This window comes from Aplysia californica, unplaced genomic scaffold (genome assembly GCF_000002075.1).
Source record: "Aplysia californica isolate F4 #8 unplaced genomic scaffold, AplCal3.0 scaffold00198, whole genome shotgun sequence".
NCBI classification, from domain to species: Eukaryota; Metazoa; Mollusca; class Gastropoda; order Aplysiida; family Aplysiidae; genus Aplysia; species Aplysia californica.
In genome coordinates this window covers 803,336-824,259 of record NW_004797468.1, presented here as the reverse complement: position 1 = coordinate 824,259, position 20,924 = coordinate 803,336, and the positions used below count along the sequence as shown (strand labels likewise).

The 20,924-nt window shown below is 40.5% G+C and overlaps 1 protein-coding gene across 2 annotated transcripts in view; it reads right to left on the bottom strand.

Annotated features, from left to right (window-relative positions):
• The window catches only part of LOC101860738 (tyrosine-protein kinase SYK), a 41,420-nt gene that overhangs the window by 13,262 nt on the left and 7,234 nt on the right, over window positions 1–20,924 (bottom strand). For both annotated transcript variants that reach the window (XR_220482.3, XM_005098962.3), the window contains exons 2-11: window positions 19,762–20,024; window positions 16,658–16,889; window positions 15,882–16,042; window positions 14,564–14,702; window positions 14,043–14,136; window positions 10,147–10,181; window positions 9,398–9,605; window positions 5,688–5,810; window positions 2,278–2,381; window positions 1,232–1,298 (exon numbers count right to left, since the gene is read on the bottom strand). Coding sequence is in view for 1 of the 2 variants with exons in the window: in XM_005098962.3 (XP_005099019.1) it covers window positions 1,232–1,298; window positions 2,278–2,381; window positions 5,688–5,810; window positions 9,398–9,605; window positions 10,147–10,181; window positions 14,043–14,136; window positions 14,564–14,702; window positions 15,882–16,042; window positions 16,658–16,889; window positions 19,762–20,003 (1,405 nt within the window). In the remaining variant the exon portion in view is untranslated. The remainder of the gene's footprint in view (window positions 1–1,231; window positions 1,299–2,277; window positions 2,382–5,687; window positions 5,811–9,397; window positions 9,606–10,146; window positions 10,182–14,042; window positions 14,137–14,563; window positions 14,703–15,881; window positions 16,043–16,657; window positions 16,890–19,761; window positions 20,025–20,924) is intronic.

The following is a 20,924-nucleotide window of genomic DNA, read 5'->3' as shown; positions in this document are numbered from 1 at the left end:
ACCAGTCTGGGTGTCATGATTCATATTATGAACTGACAGACTCAAATTATTGCTCAAACTCAGAGAAAAGCAATAACTTGAATGGCTCAAGTAGACCCGTGCACTGTGAGAGTTGTAACAACTGTGGGAGGGCAAGATGCAGTGACACTGAAAATCTGCGTCTTGAACAGAAAGCTACAACATACGCCGTAGGTATAATTTACTATCACCCATCCAATGAAACGCGAACACTTTATTTCAATAACACAGACTTGCAAAGTTTGAGGAGTCCTGATTCCGCACACGGCCTGCACCAACGCGCGCTTTGCAGAAAGTTCTAATCAAAATTCTGAAATGCGCTTCCAAGTTTTTGTCCTCTAGTGTTGCCTTAACCCCCCCCCACCTCCCACCCAAGAGTATCTTAAACCCCCAAAAAATACATAATCTCCTCTCCTATTCCGTAGTCATATACTTCGCAACGCCGTTACTCCCACCAAAGACGGTTTTTGCTCCCACCATGTCGCATTTATTTATGATGCGAATGCGCGCAGGTTCAGTGACCGGTCACGATGGCGAGCCAGACAATCTAAAAATCGGACGACGCTTGTATTTTTTTTTCTTTTTCCACAAGCGACAGCACAGCGACGAGTCCGAGTATTTAATAAATTATTTTTATTTGCATGGCGACATTGCATTTATACTGCACAACGTGCATGCCACAAACGTTGCGTTAGCCTATCAGACAACTGTTGGCAAACTTCTCGGTGGTAACGAAAGCGAAAGTAGCTCTTGATTTTTCCCGATCGAGCCTCAGTGTCACATGCGCTTCCGCCTGCCGCCATAGCTGCCTATTCGCGTTAAAGTGAAACTTACTCTCCGGACAGGGAAAAGCTGAGCGAATATAATATCACGATCGCGACCGGCAAAAATGAACTTACTGACCACATCGGACTTGGTTTTCAAATATTATTCCAGTTCAGCGATACTGATACATGTACTGTTTTGACAAAAGAAGGACTTCGAGATAATTAGGTTTACTCGCCCAAGCTGAATCTCGTAATTTTCACATTCCAGGATGCCTATTTTTTCATGAAAAGTCGTATTTGCGTATTTTCGGCAAAAAATCGTACAAAACTACGCAAAATCGTACTGGTTGGCATCTCTGCAATGAATAAACACATTTTCAGCCCTGACCCCTCCCCCTTTCCGAAAAGGGCAGCGATCAGACAAATATAACAGATACTGTACTCACCTATCATGCGCACGATGTGAGGATGATCCAGCTTCTTCATCAGCTCTGCCTCCTTCATGATCTCAGACTGTAGACAGGAGGAGTACACAACAGTAATCCTGTGTCTAATAGCACAAATGTCACATTTTTCTCAAGAATAAAAGAAGTACTAAGAAATCATAGTATATTTGCAGGCTTCCACTCCCACTCCCCACCACCCCCCTGTATATTTCTGAGAATTTTTGTTTGGTATCTTTCCTTGAACACGACATGAAAAACATTCACTACTACAACCTTCATTTTCCAATGAACAATAGATTGACTCTTTATATAGAAACTATCATGATTTAGATGAAGATTCAGACCACAGAGATGAGATGTTTCCGCAGACTCCTTGACATCTCATACAAAGACCACGTTTCAAATGCTGAAGTACGAAAGAGAATCACCAACGCAGTGGGACAATATGAAGATCTACTGACCACAGTGAAGAGACGAAAACTAAAATGGTATGGGCCTGTCACAAGATCCACAGGACTTGCCAAAACAATCCTGCAAGGAACCGTACAAGGAAAGAGAAAGAGAGGAAGGCAGAGAAAGAGATGGGAGGACAACATTACAGAGTGGACAGGAAAGACGATGGGTGACAATCTGAGGAGAGCAGAGGACAAAAATAGATGGCGAGAGCTGGTTTTCCAACGCAGTGGTGCCCCACAGTTGGCCCAACCACGGGATAGAAGAAGAAGAAGAAGATCATGATTGGTTCTCCCACTTTTCCCCAAAAGAAGAAAGAAAAAGAGGATGTAAATTGTACCAATCAGAACTTGACCCAACAAACAACAAAAGCTTTATTAAGTTATGAACAGATAATGCCCACAGGTCATTGCAATCAGCGTAACTTCTCATACTGCAGCCTCAAACTTCCATCAGCTGAAAAACAAACCCAACAAAACATCTAACTAACCATTCTTTCTATAAAAAAAAAGATTAAAAAAAGAAGTTCATATATCCCCCCCCCCCCCTAACAACAACAAGACAGTAGCCCAAATAATTTGGGCTGTAGTTACCTCAGCTTCACGATCATTATTTTTCAAAGTCTTTACAGCCACACGGATATCTTTGCCCATCAGTCTGCACACACCTTTCTTGACCTCGCCAAACTGACCAGAACCTGAGGACATTATGCGATTAGTAGAACTGGACAGAAAGAACGATGGTAATCATTGGTAACAAACAGGAAAGTCATTGTATTCACGACTAATCATGATGGTCTGAAGTACCCAGAAAAAAGAATCCACCTCACCAATCTTGCCTACAGCATCAACATACAATCTCACATTGACTTTTCTTCCTCTGTCATCTACAACTCTTTCACACTTTGGAAGCAGGCCGTCATTTACTTTGAAAAAAAAAGTGCGCCATTGTTTAGATGCAATGCTCCTTGGAGACCGTATTTATTGGAGAAATGGGACCTCTGAATGTTACATCCACCACTTTTTAAAATGTTTATTTTAAGTAGAGGGTTTTACGGCGCTCGCAACTGCATAAGGTCATATGAGTGCCAAGGGGAGGGTGTCAACAGAGAAGTCTTTACAGGGAATCAGACTTACTCTGCTCACCTCTCTAGCTTCAACAGCACAAAGTCTGCTTCGACTATCAAGGCACCCCGGGAAAAATGGAAAGAAAAAGCAGCAGTTCCCTGTTGCAGATCAGGCACAGTTATGAGTGGGACATGAGTCAGCCCATTTACAATCCTACTCACGGCGTACAAACACCGCTCTTTTAGTTGGCTCGGCGATGGAGTGACCGGGTCACGACGGCCCGGTCACCCAGAGGTCACTAACCTGACCTCCCGCTACCTGCCTCGGTAGCTGGTGAAATGAATTTTTCAACACATGTTTTATCATCTTACACAAAAAAAAAAATATCATACGTGAACACAAGTTTGTTCTTTAGAGAAAGCAACTAAACTTCTTTATTGGTACGAAATAGCAATACCATGGCTGCTCACGTTTTTGAGTAAGATGCTCTTAAAATGTATGTCTATTTATAGTTAGTCAAAACAACAAACACATTTTGAGGGGCTAATAACTTATAAGCCTAACGATAAATATTTACAAAACTACTATGTATAACAGGAAAATGTGTTTAGAAGTTGACTCTCTCCAAATTTTGTTTCCAGCACGAATATGGAACTTGTCATGAGCATGATAGCCAAAATGCTTCCCTGCATTCAAGACTTTTTGTATCCAATGGATTGTGTATCCTCCTGAATAATGATATACTGACATATCTTCAATATACAGCACCGATTTCTTTTCACAAAATGAACATGTACAGAATAAAAGTATAAATACAATTTTTCTTTCTAAACATATCCAGCAGCACCCAATGAGGGAGCTATTTGCAGGAGATGCAACACAAAAATAAAACGCATTATGTCTATCTGGTTTGGGATCCTTCGTGCTCTGGCTTCCAGTTTTGAGATCGCTTGGTGGCTGCTTTCTGTGTCCTGTTCTCCTAAAAGCCCGAGAGCAGACATGTGTTGTTGTATGTGTGGAATACAGTGTTGCTATGATATGTCAGATATGTGTGGCTTTGGGATGACTTTGCGGGGAAATAGCGCCTGAATGCAGACATGTAATTGTCGATTGCTTAGAGGATTTCTGGAAGTGAAAACTGTTCGACTGGTTTGAGATGTGATATTGCAGTGTGAACATGGCTAAATCTTTCATTGAGAAGATTGAATATTGCTTCCAGTCCACTTGTTTCCTTAATTTTTGCAGTTTCGCAGGAGTATTTTCTTGTTTCTGTTCAAATTGTGTCTGTTAGTTCCTTGTATACATGGGGATGGAGGAATGCTTGGGGTGTGTTGCGATGTTTGCTTGAAATGGATCTTTGTATGCAGCCACCCAAGCGATACCGACAAACGGATCAGGAATTCACATTTATGCTATTGTCAAACGCACACCATATGTTCCTACTGGTGTCAACAGCTTTTTCGCGACATGAACTGACGTGACGTAACACCCTATCTCCCTTTGATAGTTGAAATCGCGGTAAAACACTTGACACAAATGTTAGCGGAATACGACTGTTTATCTTTGTCCCTCACATCAATCCAATAAATCAAGAGAATATCTCCTGACTTTGTCTTTCATAATCGAGGCTTTCTGTACTTTTTTTTTGTTCGACAGTTAAATTTAAACGCCAACTCACCCGACAAAGTTCATTCAGAGACTCTCTATGCCTCTCATATGTATGACCGACCCATTGCAGTTTAACAATTTTTACTTAGGAACACAATTCACTAACTGATTGCCAGGAAAAACAAAATTCACATCATTAGAAAATATGATTTGATGGCTATCACACCCCGCAAACAGAAATAAACTCCAATGTTTCATTTTGGAATGATTTGTAATTAAATTTTAAGAGATCACATTATTAACGGCCCTTCCGATCATTTAACACTCACAATTTAAAACTGTTATTATTCCCAAACAAATAAATGAAAACTGTTGAAACTTTCACAAGATACCAAGAAGACGTAGACGAAGTGAAATTGGTGAAGAAATGGATTCTAGGGGTAGAGTGAGCATCATTTTACGGCTCATGAAATTAGGGGAAGAAATGCGTTCTGAAAAGGACAAGATAGGACAGCGCTGTTCACGAGTTGACCCCGGTCAATCCCCGACCTGACGCGTGAAATTGCAGGTCACCTGCCGGTGATTTATGGCCTACCGTGGGGGACCCGGACTAACTAAAAGATGGCTAAGACGGAATTTTGGATGCCGTGTACTATGCTTGAAGAGAAATGTCCCCCCTTTGGGAATGGCCTAAAGACACTACAGTCAGTGGCACTGCCCGGGGGGGTAATCCACCTCTTTAAAGACAGCCAAATGAGAAAATTTGTAGAACATGCCTTTCTCAAAGACACAACATCAGACTGAGCTGAGCCTCAAACCCCCAAACCTGAAATCTCAGGTTTATGAGTCCAGTAGCCTGACCACTAGACTGCTGAGCTCACCATCATTCCCTTCAAAGTGACAACCCAACAAGGAAGACACAATAACCCCAAGCCATAATTATGATGTTGTTGTTGTTGTTTTCAAATCCCTTTAGCTGCGAGCATTTCGATCTTGGCAGCGCAATGCCTCCCTCAAGTAACCACATGTCCTTGTCATCTGGTCAATGCCAGAGTAGAGCAGGCTTTGTAAGTCTGTGGGTGTGTGTAGGAGCCTGCGTGGAAGAACTGCCCGGTTTAGGCAGTGAAGGAGAAGATGTTCAACAGTCTCCTCGTGGTAGTCACAGTGTCAGCAATGGGGTTCCCACATGGGGTTAATTCTGTAATGTGCTTGTTGGTGTGTAAGTGTCCTGTGCGGGCTCTGAAGATCAAAGTCTGATCGGCTCTACATGCGAGATTCGAAGGGTCAAACCATAACTATAATAGTCCCCACCTGACAAGAGCACATACCCAAGTTTTCTGACAGGGTCACTTGGTCTGGGTTGAGGCCACGGTTCATGACGTCCAACCTGATGTCACTGTAGATCTTCTCCTGTTCCTCAGCTTCCTCCACTGTCAAGCTACGAAATTGCGCTGGAAAAGTCATATTGTCATTGTCACATAAGTTTATTTAGTCGCTTTTAAGGACAAGCAGGCTGACCCAGATTTCGGGGGTTTCCAGAAATCTTGACCTACACCAAAAGTGGCCATTGCCCTACCTGAAGGAGAAGTTTGGTTTCATTGGTGTGTATATTTGTTTGGATATAGTGAAAACTCTGCTTGTCTTTTTAAAGAAACTGAACAAGGGGCAAAAACTTTACCTTCAATTTTCTCAAAACAGTATTTTTCGGGATAGCCCCCTTGTGCTTAAAAGGGACCATTTGAACCTGCTTGTTGGAGTTTGTCTGTTGGAGTAAAGAGACACCTATCTCCACAATAAGTCATTTAGAGCTTTGTCTGTTGGAGTAAAGACACACCCATCTCCATAATAAGTCATTTAGAGCTTTGTCTGTTGGAGTAAAGAGACACCACTTGTCTGTTGGAGTAAAGAAACACCCATCTCCATAAAAAGTCATTTAGAGCTTTGTCTGTTGGAGTAAAGAGACACCACTTGTCTGTTGGAGTAAAGAAACACCCATCTCCATAATAAGTCATTTAGAGCTTTGTCTGTTGGAGTAAAGAGACACCACTTGTCTGTTGGAGTAAAGAGACACCCATCTCCATAATAAGTCATTTAGAGCTTTGTCTGTTGGAGTAATTGTTTGTTTGTTTCTTTGTTTGTTTAGTATAGGGTTTTACGGCGCTCGCAACTGCATAAGGTCATATGAGCGCGCGGGACACACCTAATACTTTTTCTTTGGTAGGAAATTTTGAATTTTGCCCGGGTGGCGGCCGAAGCCTACTCTTATCGATTTTAGACCACTAAGGGATCTTTAACGTGCGCAACTTGCACACGGGCCCTCCGAGATTTTTCGCCCTTGTCCGAGAAGGCTAGGTGTAGATCTTTCCTACCAGAAGATCAGGGGTGTGGCAGAAAGACAGCAGTTAGGAGGAGCCAAGGAGTAGCAGCAGAAAGGCTGCAGAAAGAGTCAGGAGCCCAGAGGAGGGGGCAAAGGAGGTGAGGGGGTGGGGGCAGAAAGTGGAAATGAAAGCAGACAACAGAACATTGTTAGAGATCAGGAAAGGATGTGAAAGGAGACAATTTTAGAGAAGAAAATTTTTTGGTTGCTACCCGGAATCGAACCCGGGACCTTTGAATGAGAGGCCAACACCTTAACCTCTAGGCCACGAGAGCCCCCTGTTGGAGTAAACAGACACCACTTGTCTGTTGGAGCAAAGAGACACCCATCTCCATAATAAGTCATTTAGAGCAGGGAAACAAGAGAGAAAAATAACATGGGGACAAAAGAACAGTAGGACCTACTACTGGTGCCCTTCAACCACCCGTACTACAAGTTTCCATTACTGATATAATACTTTTCAAAGGTAAGGTTTACCAATGCATCACTTATAACAAAAATACATAACACGCATGAAATGATTCCGTACATTCCGCCGCTGACAGCAGCTCTGGGTTTTTCCGCTGTCGCCATTCGACCGCTGTGAGCGGCTCGATGAAATCAGAGCGGAATCCAACACGCATGTGCACTTTTTTACACAGTTTCTACTTTTAAAGTTGTTGAAAGGAAATAGAACTTGTAAACAAGCCTGACCTTAATCTATGAGCGCCAAAATCGGTCGCAACTTTGCGAAATTCTTGGATAAATCATTGTTTGGTTGTTGCTATGCAGGCATGAAGTAAGGGTAAACAACATGGAGCCTGGTATAAGAAAAACGCCCTTCATTGAAAAAATATTCAACTAAATTTGTGAAATTCTTGAATAAATGTGTGCTAGGGTGACATGTCTACAATGTTGTGTTGATTCCTACAGGTTATAAGGACTTGTAGAGTTGAGAAAATGAGGTAGTTTGAAATTTTCAAAGATGTGTTGTGCAATTTCTTTCTCTCATTTGTTCTTGTGTGAGGGAAAATACAGGACATTCAGAATATAGGTCATTTACCCTCTATTTATTCCCATCAGTTTGGTATGACAATACACATTAGAGTAACTTAGAGCCTCACAGAAATTCATTAAATAGATGCACGCCAGGTTGAAAATTGAACATGGAAAAATAATAGTTCAGAGCATGAAAAAATCATGGATGGAATCAGTTTAGGCATTGCTTTTTGACAAGCACAAGCTTCTCAAACCTGTGACAAAAAACAGTGTACAAAAATTATCCTATCAATTGAAAATATTGGACAAGTATATATATATTTATTTTTTTTTAAATCATTTTTTTTAGAAGAGGGTTTTACGGTGCTCGCAACTGCATAAGGTCATATGAGCGCCAAGGGGTGGGTGTCAACAGAGAAGTCTTTACAAGGAATCAGACTTACTCTGCTCACCTCTCTAGCTTCAACAGCACAAGGTCTCCTTCGACTATCAAGGCACCCAAGAAATAGCAGGTCATAACAGTGTGACAAACATACAAAAGAAGTAGGGGAAAATGACAATAGTAAGGATTAGGAAAGAAAAAGCAGCAGTTCCCTGTTGTAGATCAGGCACAGTTATGAGCGTGACATGAATCAGCCCATTTACAATTCTACTATGCTTGAACGAGAAATGTCCCCCCTTTGGGAATGGCCTAAAGACACTGCAGTCAGTGGCACTGCCCCGGGGGGTAATCCACCTCTTTAAGGACTGAGCCGAATAAGAAAATTTGTAGAACATTTTCATGCTTCACGAGAAGACCTAAAATATCTGACAAGAACCCAAATCTGCAAGCACTAATGTGAAAGACTTCAACTGGGGGTAACCAGCAGCATCCTTAGCTGGTGCCTCTATAAATAAATCATAGATGGTCAAGGTCCTTCCACGCACCAAAATCAAACAATTACAAACCCAGTCCAAACAAGCATAAAAGAAATTCACACCCAAAAATCATTCCTAAAAAACAATGTTTTGGTGTTACCATCAAATTACGTGTGGTAGTGGTATGTACACTTTGGTGGTCTTCAAGAGGAAAAATTTGTCATGCAAAGATTGAGGGTGTCAATATTGACAATAATATCATTTCATACCCAGTGCACACTGCCGATTGAGTTTGAATTTGGTCGAACTCAATTGGAGCTAGCCAGATTTTCTTCCATGAAGGGGCAAAAGCTACCATTGTGGTACAATTCACATGAATTTGATTGTGACCTTAAAAGACACATGTATACGGCTTGCACATGGACTACGGCAATGGAACGTGTAAACTGCTGATACTAAAGCTACCATTGTGGTACAATTCACATGAATTTGATTGTGACCTTAAAAGACACATGTATACGGCTTGCACATGGACTACGGCAATGGAACGTGTAGACTGCTGATACTATCAGATCTAAATATCTATGGACACTTCCCATGTTTGTAAGATTGACGAACGTCTAAACCCAGAAATCACAATATGCTGCAGCTGGCACTTGAACCCATTTAGGAAGTCAATGGCTGTGTTAGGAATGGTAAACTTTGTGAACTATAGCACAGATAGGCAAATCTGACACAACAGTGGAGGGGTTTGTTCACGGTGTGCACTGAAGCCACCAAATTGACCTGACCTAACCTGATCCACAATGACAAACTATTACTCACTACTATCTTGATCCTCCAGCTCCTCCTCATCTTCCCAACACTTGTGTGGAGGAGGTCGCTCTAAACTTGGTGAAGACCCAGGCGCAATAAAGCAGGCCCCATTCTCTGTTGGGGTTGACGGAGACACGGGAAAACAATCGTCTAATGGGATGGGAGGGACGGGTCGTAGGGGTTTTTTTGAACCAGGCTGATCGGGCTTGTGTCCTGGCTGGAAATACAAGGAGAAACCAAACTTTACACTTTATACTTACCCATATTCTGATAATATGTTATTGTCGCAGAATGATCAGGTGTGCACCAAGAAATTAGTGTATGATGCAAAAATCCAATTTTGAGCCCCAAGAAGGCTCCAAAAGGCCAATAACAATTTTTTATCTTTTCGGAAAGTCCAATTAAATAAAGCATTGATGGTCAAGGGAATTGGACAAAGTATACATTAGCAGTAACTTATAAGGTTATCATCATCATCATCAATGCTTTTCTTACCCTTGATCAGGGTATAGGCCACGAACAAACACTTTCCAAATTTCCCTACACCAGGCGATCATTTAGATATTGGTATTGTTTCTTGTCTTCCCACTTTTCTGCACATTATTCTTTGTGCTTCTCTCCCAGGTTCCAAGTGACCTTCCCACCGATCTCTTTATCCTAGATCTCACCCTTTAGAAAAACAAATGGGATCAAGATAAGCTTACAAATTTGATTTCTTGAGAAAAAGAATTTAAGACTGACTAAAAAGTTGCCAGTACCTTTTGAGTCAAATCTGTGCTGAGTTGTTGGTATTCTGAAATAAAAAACCCAAATAAACAAGAGCATGAACAACCATTATGACAAAAGCATGAACAACCATTATGACAAGAGCATGAACAACCATTATGACAAGAGCATGAACAACCATTATGACAAGAGCTCAGGAGTACAATTATTTTACTGCCCATTCCACTTTTTTGAAGCAAGCATTGGAACTTTAGAAAGCGAAAATTCATATCTTGATGAATTGTAAGTAACAAGTAAGCCTGAAAAAAAAAAAAAAGCAACTCTTTACTATTAATTTCTAATTCTTATTTTTATACCAAAGTTCTCAAGAAATCAAATGTGTGACAGTCTCATATTCCCTGACATATTCATTCACAGCACTACATCATTCTAATGCTGAGCTAACTGACCTAGAATGAGAGACACGAAATGGGGTTTTATGTTGACCCTAGAAAGTCTGCAGTCCAACCTTCTAAAAGTGCTATAGCCCATTTGGTTAAGTATTACCATGAAGGTGACCCTGGAAAGTCTGCAGTCCAACCTTCTAAAAGTGCTATAGCCCATTTGGTTAAGTATTACCATGAAGGTGACCCTGGAAAGTCTGCAGTCCAACCTTCTAAAAGTGCTAGTAGCCCATTTGGTTAAGTATTACCATGAAGGTGACCCTAGAAAGTCTGCAGTCCAACCTTCTAAAAGTGCTATAGCCCATTTGGTTAAGTATTACCATGAAGGTGACCCTAGAAAGTCTGCAGTCCAACCTTCTAAAAGTGCTAGTAGCCCATTTGGTTAAGTATTACCATGAAGGTGACCCTAGAAAGTCTGCAGTCCAACCTTCTAAAAGTGCTATAGCCCATTTGGTTAAGTATTACCATGAAGGTAAATCTAAAAAGAGCCTAAAAGATGTATTTAACCCTTTCGTTGCCAGGGTTATGCGTTCACACTGTCAGCACAGATTTTCAGCTGAGCTTGTTCCCCAGGACAAAAGCCTTATGTCTCAGTGTCAATGGACACTCGGTCGAGATCTAGTGCACTTATCATATATTACGGACACCAGGTCTTCGATTGTGTCACTCTTCTCTCCTTTCGTATTCCTCATTTCCTCCCATCCTACTCATAATTTTGAATACCAAGTGACTATTCCCAGTGACACTGGGGATAGGTACAGAAACTATTCCCTCGGAATCAGGCAGGAAAGAGAGTAAACATTGAACGATATGATGCTCGTTCCAGGGCCCCAAAATGGCCGATAGAAACGAAGTCACAGGGAATCAAAGTTGCCTTGCGAAATGACTACATGAGTTACGCTCGAAAACATATACAATTTTCAAAGCTGTAGCACCATTTTTATTGGAATGGAAAAGGATTTTGTAAGGTATATGAAGAAAACCCCACCTATTGGCAAAGGCTCACAGCTACTACAATACTACGCTTCTTCTCACTGCATCCACTCGCTCAGCTGATCAAGGGCGGGAATTTAAAAATAGCTACGGTTCTCTACATCTTGCACCAAAACAAGCACAGCCTCTCCCTTCCTCCACGGTTCAGAGTTCACACTGTGAGTGGTCTTGTCTACGGGCAAGTCATGGGATGCAAAGCAAGTCATGGCAAGAGCGGCTTGCCGGCTGTGAGCAAGTAACGGGACACAAAGCAATTCATGAGGCAGGAGCGGCTCGCGGTGCTGCGGGCGGTATTTTAGGCTTGCCTGCAGCGCTGTGAGCGGGTCTCTTTCTCTCTCTCTTTCTGACGAAGTGTCCTTCACGGTTTGCAAGTGGAGTCGGTAGCCTAGTGGTAAGGCTACCGGACTCGTAATCGTGAGATTGCGGGTTCGGGGGTTCGAGCCTCAGCTCGGTCCGACGTCGTGTCCTTGGGAAAGACACTTTACACGAACTTCCCACTTGGCTCGGTCCTATCGGAGACGGACGGTAAACTAGGAGGTCCCGTCTCTTGAATAATCTAATAGTGTTGATAGGGGCGTTGATAAGGGCCTGGACGGGAAGTCCATTGTTAGATCCTAAGCAAGGGGAAGGAACCCACCTCCCGTGAATACAAGCCTTTAAAAAACACATTTTAAAAATACTAAACAAATTCCCAAAATCCTGAAAAAATAAAAGTTAAAAAGAAAACTGAATGTAGTTTCAGAAAAATATAACTTTATGTATGAGCAAATTGTTGGAAATGTTCAAACTTTAGTTCAATCGGGGTGTCCGACCCGTCACTCTCACTCTCAGCCTCGCGGTCGGGCCCTAGATCTAAATTCTAGATTTGCTCTGTCTGATCAATCGGAATCGCCCCAAACTCTTCCTACAACGTTTTCATCAAAATCTGAGCCATCTGATTTGTCACATGCTCGTTTTTGCTCAAATCCATCGTTATTTCCGTTTTCGAACTCAATTGTGTCGCTTTTCAACAAGTCGAGACACTTTCGAAGTGTTGGTAACGCGATCGCACTTCGATCAGCTCTAATACTAAAACTACTGACCCGAAAAATTTCGTTTCGGTATCAAACGAAAGAAGAAACTTTTTGCTATACTATGCAAATCAAAATCCCGGCCCCAGAGTCTCGTCAAGGCGAGACTTTCGTTTCTAAAGACGCTGGGTCGGCGCGGGCAGTTCCGGGCGAGTCAAGGTGGAGCGCGTAAGGGAATTCCCGGGCGAGTTAGGGTGTAATGTGTTAAACTCATACCATTTCACCATTTCATTTTCATGGTTTGCAAGCAGGGTGTGGGGAGGATGAGGGGGTCGGACACAAGTGGCTTCGCGGATTGCTAGTACTAGTAGTGTTGTAGACTTGAAGCTTAGGCTAGACTTAAGTGTAACGTGCTGGTGATTTGATTTGATGATTTGACCTAGTGATTTGAGGCTTGTGACTTGAACTAGGGGCTTGCGAACACGAGCGGGTTTGCTACCGGGGTACAGTTCTGTCATATAGGCAACCAAGAGTGGCGAATTTTGCCAACTTCCGTGGTGTACATGGTGTGGTGTACATGGTGTGGTGTACATGGTGTGGTGTACATGGTGTGGTGTACATGGTGTGGTGTACATGGTGTGGTGTACATGGTACGGTGTACATGGTGTGGTGTACATGGTGTGGTGTACATGGTGTGGTGTACATGGTGTGGTGTACATGGTATGGCACATCCATGTACGTAACTCTTCTCCAGGTTCACGTGGTCTTCCATTTGATCTTTTACCCCGTGGGTTGCAAACTAACACTTTCCTTGATAGGCAGCTGCTTGACTTCCTAGTATGTGTAGCCAGTATCTCTTCATCTCTTGTGCCACTTGAGAACTCTTTCATGCTTCATACATGGTGCGAACATTCCTAAACGCAATTCGGAGAGACTTGTTCAACAGAGAAGGTTTCAGGTCAGAAGAGTCCTTTCGGCTTTGTCCGCTGTCCTTCATCGTTCCTGCTGATACACAAGCTCCTCCGTCTCCCACGATGGAGAAATAAAAAGCTGTGTTTGTTCCTGTTTCTATAACTTTCCATTTTTACTGGGTCGAGTAGTTGGCCCTCCGCAAACTGGCAGTTTTCGGGCAACCAGACCTATGCATCTTTAGTCGCCTCTTACAACACGCAGAATCACGGCAGGTGTATTCTGTGCTCCCCGGTAGTAAAACTATGGGGCCCCCATCTACAGGGGCGAAAGTCCCAGGACACCTCCACTGGACATTTGGGCACTGTGCATGTTGAAGATGGGTCACTGTCCAAAAGATCCAATGCAAATATCTTGCGTTGAGGCTTTTAATATACAATCTTTTTGCATCTTATTCTAATGAAGCAGCATTTTGCTATCAGAGACTAGCCCTAATTAAAGGTCCCATCTAGCCCTAATCCTTTACAGAACGTTTTGAAGAAAGCAGTGATAAGAATCAACACTCAAACTTACCTTTCCAAACCCGGTGTCGGGTATCTGGGTTGGGCACTGGCATTTCAAGTTTGCAAGGGAGACCATCCCGTTTGTTGTGATAGTGGTCCACTAGCTATCAGGGAATAGAGAGTCAAGACATTTGTGTGAGTACAAGGGAACCATACTGTTTACCATTAAAGAAATCGTCATTTACAACTGTTGAAAACAAAGTATACCAGCAAAATTGAGATTCAGATCACACAAGTTCCTACTGTCAAATTCTCAACAAATGTCGAACTCAACACCAATCAGGAAGAAAATACAAAGAGGGGAATATTATTTTTTCTTACAAATTTCAGTTGATTCCAAACAAAAAAGGAAGAAAGAACATCATCAGACTAAGAGCAATTTTGTAGCAGAGAAAAAACCTCAGGTGGGACAAAAACAGAACATATGTACAGACAAGAAGCAGAGCCTTAGAGCAAAGAGCTTCAAACAAATACAATAATTGAGACACAAAATGCACATTTCTCATTCAGGTTTTGCTAGCTTCTACTTACAATGGTAAGGGCTTGGAATTTATTTCCATTCTCTATTGAGTACGTTTCTCCATCACTGACAAGGATACAATAATGACGAAGATTGAATTCATGACTCATTGTCAGAGCAAATGACTGACCGTCAGCACGTGATCTGATCCTGCAAACACACAGAGTACATAATACATTTTATGACACACAAATACATGTATGTGAATCACATCAATGAAAATACAGACTCACTGAAAAGTAGGCAGATTTTTTTGGGGAGAAACAATCTTAATCAAACAATTCTGAAAATACACAATACTGCGACGACCAAAGATAGCTATCAAAATGAGAATACGAACCTACCGTTCCCCGGCCAGATTATGCCTCATATACTATTAAAATCACAGAAAAAAAAATGTTCTGCCTATCTGTTAAAAAATCACCCCTTTTTTCTGTCACAAACACACATTTTCTCTAAAAAAACAATTTTACAGGTGCGTATGTATACACATAATACATTTATCTTGATATCTTGACACACAAATACATATATATGAATCACATCAATGAAAATACAGACTCACTGAAGTTCATGAGTACCAACACACAAACCATATCTTTTCAAACTGATGTCTTGACATAAGACAAAGCAAAGCATAAAATGAACCCAGCACTAAAAGGAACAAGTGGCTCGTCATTGTCATTGAGCAGATGATAAATATGTGAGACAGTGTGGTAGAGTCAGACACTTGTCAAAATAATCAAGTTGAAGAAATTCCCGTTTTTCCTCCGGTTTGGTAATTTTATTCGAAATTTTGTTTTTTGCTTCATCACCTCTTTTGTCCTTTTAAGAACGTATTCATGTATGGGTTTTACTGAAAAACCTGGATTCAAGGCAAAAAAATGTACATTTTCAGATTCCACGGACAATCAAGCTATGGAAATAACCAAACTTTGGCGGCCATTTTCTCGCTAATTCTACCTGTCAAATCAGGCAATCCCCATCTCCTTCAATCACCAATATCTCAACTTGAAATTCAAGATACACTACGTTTCTTTTCATCAAAAGCAAGGCAAATGAACAAGCTTTTAGCTTATACCAATAACTCCACATGCCCCAAAATTGATGAACGCCTGATTCTACCGCACCGAGACATATATAGATCTACCGCACCGAGACATATATAGATCTACCGCACCGAGACATATATAGATCTACCTCAGACTGGCAAAAAGAAAACTTGTACAAATTTTCCTGCAGAATTCTTTTCTAGCACTTGAGTTCTCAACATTAAAAGCACAAATTCAATAGAATGTCACATTTTTAAAATAACATGTGGACACTTACAAGAATTTGCCATCTTTATGTCCATCCATCTCCAGTCTTTTGTTGCCTTCATCTCGTGAGATTTCTCCATGGAACCATGGCATGTCCTTGTGAATTGTCTTTAAGACGTGAACCAAAAGAGGTTCACGCAGTGGTCCAAAGGCTTTCGCTATATTTGCATTCTGAAAAAAAGAGAAAAATACTTACATCAACCATGTAATACAAAGTTTAGGAAATATTTCTTTTTTCATGTGCGACCAGATGAATCAGTATTGGCCAGCTGTGATGGTTTTGTATAGAAAATTAAAGGACAAGGGAGACAGTTTAAGGGGAGTCTTGCAAATTCAATTGAGGACACTTTAAAGAAAGAAGGAAAAAGCAAAAAAACAAAGTCATCATAGCCAGTTAAAATGGTAATGTCATTTTACAAAAATATAAACTAAAGGTTAATTTGTTTAAGAAGAAATACAAAGAAATGTAAAAGTTTTTACTTTCATAGAATTAACACGGATAAGCAGCATAGCCTGTAACTATAGTATGAGAACGAAACATTGTGGCATCATGCAATATCAGGATATGTTTCTCAAAACATTTCTTTTCCAGAAAAGTAACATATTTTGACATAGAATTGTTCTCTCCATAAGCTCAAATCTTCCAATTGAAAACTAAAAATAGTCAAATTTGCAATAGTCAGTATCAAAAGTAGAGAATCGAAAGGAGACTAGACACTTGGAATTGGAAGTTAACAATGAATCTAGGAAAGCAGTAAAATGCATAAATAGGAAATCCATTTTCACCATTTTTTGAGCAGCTGTTTTCATACGAGAGTGAAGCTCAGTATAACTGAGCCCCCTACATGCAATGGCTTCTTGTGGAGGGATTCTTAGACATGGGGTTTTCGGAACAGTGAGAAATCCTTTTTTGGAACTCCTGTAGTGCTCGATCAGGGACACTGGGTCACTGAAAGCTACCCCGTCCGATATCTGGAATTTGCCATCAATTTGCTTCAGAATAGCATAATGTATAGCCCTGTAATGAAAAAAAAAAAAAATGTTTCAAAACAAGGAATATCGAAAAGTCTGCTAAAAAATGTTAGTCAGGGCAGAGCTCAGCGGAACGTGTTTGTACAGAGAATCAGGTAAAAGGTGAAAATAACCAAGTACAGTTTAATGAGTTACTTCAGCACCAAAGACACTAAAATTATCAGAAAATTTCTAAAAAGCTTGTGATGATAATGTGATTTAAAATTCTATGTACACAACTTAAGTTTCAAGCTTAGCAAATTAAACGCCATCTTGGACCAATCATAGTATATTCTAGTATTCATAAACAAAAAGGACATTGAAGATTTTGAGAAAAGATATATTATAAAACACCCGAATGACAGAAGCAGATGCCAAAACTCCAAGTTCATGAACAATTAAAAGTGACCAAATACAGAACCCCCCGCAAAAAAAAAAAATTGACAGAAGAATGCATTTCAGAGCATAAATAATGACATATGTATATGGGTCAGTCCACCAGCAAGGGCTACTTTTTGTTACATCAGACATGAAAATTCAAGATGTCTGTATGTTCATGCTGATTTGATAATTGGATAGCACAATTATCCATTGATAATATCTTAAAAGTACAGATCTCCAGTTTTTGTAGTTTTTTGTATACTTTGTAAAATAAGTAACTTTCCCTAAATTGTTAGGAGTATTTCAAGTCCAAAATAGTTGATAATAACTTACAAAAAACTAAGGAACAAATGTTGCATTTCATGGGATTCAGTTTTACTGTAAAACCCCTTCTTAGTTTAAAAAAAAAAAAAGTACAACAAATGATTTGAAAATGTTCATTTTACAACCCATGTATGTTAGGAACGTTACTGGACAAGTAATGCAAACCAAATTAGACCAAAACGTTTTCCTGGCAACTGTCAGAGGCAAGGGATTCAAGCACAGTTTTCTTTATCAGACAGGGCAAACTTAAAACTTCACGAAGGTTAAAAAAAAGAGCAAGCAATACGAGATTGAAAATCAAGAAAAGGGAGCTTTTAATTCCTGTTAGGACTATTACCGGACAAGCAAATGAAATGGAAAAACACTAGAATAGATCATTTGCCTCCTATAGATGCAAAGCATACATTTAAGCAAAGGGCAAATAACAAAATTATAAATACGACCTGAAAAAGAAAACAAACTACTGCATATTACAATTACAATTAAAGCTGAACAACTGATGTTTGTTAGGATAGTTACGGGACAAACAATTGAAACAGAAAATGTGCTAGCCTGAATATCTGAAAGGAATTTGAGTAAAAATTGTGCTAATACTAAGTATCAACTAATACTAAGTATCAACTAATACTAAGTATCAACTAATACTAAGTATCAACTTCAAACTTAATGATATCGCATGTGACACTGGAGCAGGGTATTGGAAAGTTGAGGGAACAGGAGATGTTAGGAACATTACAGAAAACAAAAAGAAACTTCATGTATTCAGAATCTTATTTTTCCAGCTTTTTCTAGCTTCCTGTAGGACACAGTAAGACAGCTCAACCAATTAAATCCTAGTAAAAATGAATAAAATGGAAATAGGAAGAGCTTCATAATGAAATGTCAAAATTAACCATAACAATCCCAGAGTGTTAGGAAAGTAACAGGTGCAACCTTCCTTATGCTTATGGGAGCTTCCTTATATTTCTATAGACCAATTGCTCCAATGTGCTTGCCATAGAATGCATTACAACTTTGTAACTAGAACAGACATAACTTAACTAGTAAAGTGGCCCCTACTGGTGGACTCACCCATATAATTACAAGTATCATAATTCTAGCTATCCAGCTATTTACGATAATATAGGCATCCAAACTTCAAAGCCTAAGTCTACGCGTCCACCAAAATAAGATCGCTTCCAGGCCAGGCTAATGTACGAAGTTTTTGCATGGTGTAGAACCGACTCAAGACGATCCACATCCACCGTGTCAGACCAGCTCAACCTATTTTTAGCCCAGTGTGTTTTGATTACGAGAACAACAGACAGCACAGGCGATTTATTGATTTATTTACACTTTCAGCATTGTCTCTGGTGCGTAGATCTACAGAGACTTAGTTTAGGTCTAGACATGACTGCCTTTTATTCTGCAGAGGCTAGAATCTATCCCTGGTATACATTTTCGCTCATGTACGAACCGCGTAATGGGTGACCTAGGTATTGGCTTGGTCTAACCAAGCCTATTTTTAGCTCTCTCGAGAACGAAATAATCTAGGTCAAGTGCTTTAACTCCATTTCTTTGCTGTTTTTCAGCACAAATCTACTATTGTACAACATATTATAATGAGATACAACTTTATTGATCATGTAAAGTGCAAAGAAGAAGCAAAAATGTACTTAAAGATGCAAATTTCCTTCCAAAATGAGTCGAATCGAGGCTTTCTTAGTCACCTGTATGGCTGATGGAAAAGCGTGATGCAGGAAAATCGCGTATTCAGGCAAAGGCAGTCAGTGACTGACGAAAACGAGCTCATTTGCATGTGAGCCTGGCCTGCAACGTCAGTGGACGTGGGGCCTTATGTAGATAAATACAACTTTAGTTTATAAGTATTTCTAGTAAATCCGAAGTGTCCAAAAGAAAAGAATGAGCCCTATAAACATTGTAATTGAGTCCACAAGGTACAAAATCAAGAAGAAAGTAACATTGTCAGTAAGAATAGCAAACAATAATGAAGTTCTTATCAAAATCAAGAAAGTAACATTGTCAGTAAGAATAGCAAACAATAATGAAGTTCTTATCAAAATTAGAATATTGCATCAATATGGCAAAACAAGTTTGACAACAAAAGAAAAAGACAAAAAAAAGGAAGTAAACTACACCAGCAGCGAAATTACGGTGAATTATAGGCCACTTACTCGCCATTGTGTGATATAGAGAGGGAAAAGTTCCCCATTGGTGTGAAGCTTTCTCTCAGCAGATAGAGGCCATCAGCATTCCCATTGACCTTCAAAACGTCCTCCGCCTCTTGACGAGTGATGCGGCCATAAAAGAATGGCTCAATATAGACACCCAGCACCTCAGCCTCTGAAACCTCTTTTGAGGAATTCTCTTTGTCTTTATCGGTCCGGCTAAACAGCTTGGATGCTTTTTTAAACATTCTGAAAACCTGAGAGAACGGCTGAAAAAAAAATAAAAAAAATCTTTAGAACAGTACAGTGGCAGTTCTGCGTCTTTGGATCCCTTTTCTTCTGCGCTGTTGTTCTGTACATGATCCTATTCAAAGGAAAAATCAAGATGGGTTATCAGTAATCACTATCACAATTTTCAAATGAACAGGGAGAGTAGATAAATTACAATTTCTTACAAAATTATAATGTTGAAAAAAACAAACTCATTCCAAAGTATGAATGTGACATAGTCAATTCAGACCTCTCTAGCAAGTTCTCTTATATAAAGCTTATTGTACATAAATAAAGTTACTAAAGAATGCTACCAGCAAGATAAGAGAAATATAGGGATGGAGGAGTCAGCAACCAAATGATTGACTAAGCAGAAAGATCCCCCTCTCTCTCTTTCTTAAGATCCCCTCTCTCTCTTTCCTAAGATCCCCTCTCTCTCTTTCCTAAGATCCCCTCTCTCTCTTTCCTAAGATCCCCCTCTCTCTCTTTACTAAGATCCCCCTCTCTCTCTTTACTAAGATCCCCCTCTCTCTTTACTAAGATCCCCTCTCTCTCTTTACTAAGATCCCCCTCTCTCTCTTTACTAAGATCCCCCCCTCTCTCTTTCCTTATAAATCCTATGTTTAGGTCAACAGTTCGTTTTACATCAGACCTGGGGAAGAAAAAGGAAACTAAAAGAAGTGCTAGATCTAGTGTGCCTCTTAATGTGGGCCAATGGGCCCCAAAGCCAAGAGGATGGGCGAGGGTCAACCTACGGTAGGGATGGGAGGGGGTGGGTGGGAACGTGATGCAGGCTGTGTGAAACTGGATGAACTCTGGATGGGTAGGTCTCGATCGAAACCTTCATTTTTTTTCAATTTTCTTTTCTTCCCCTGATCAGTAAATCCAAGCTCCTGTCT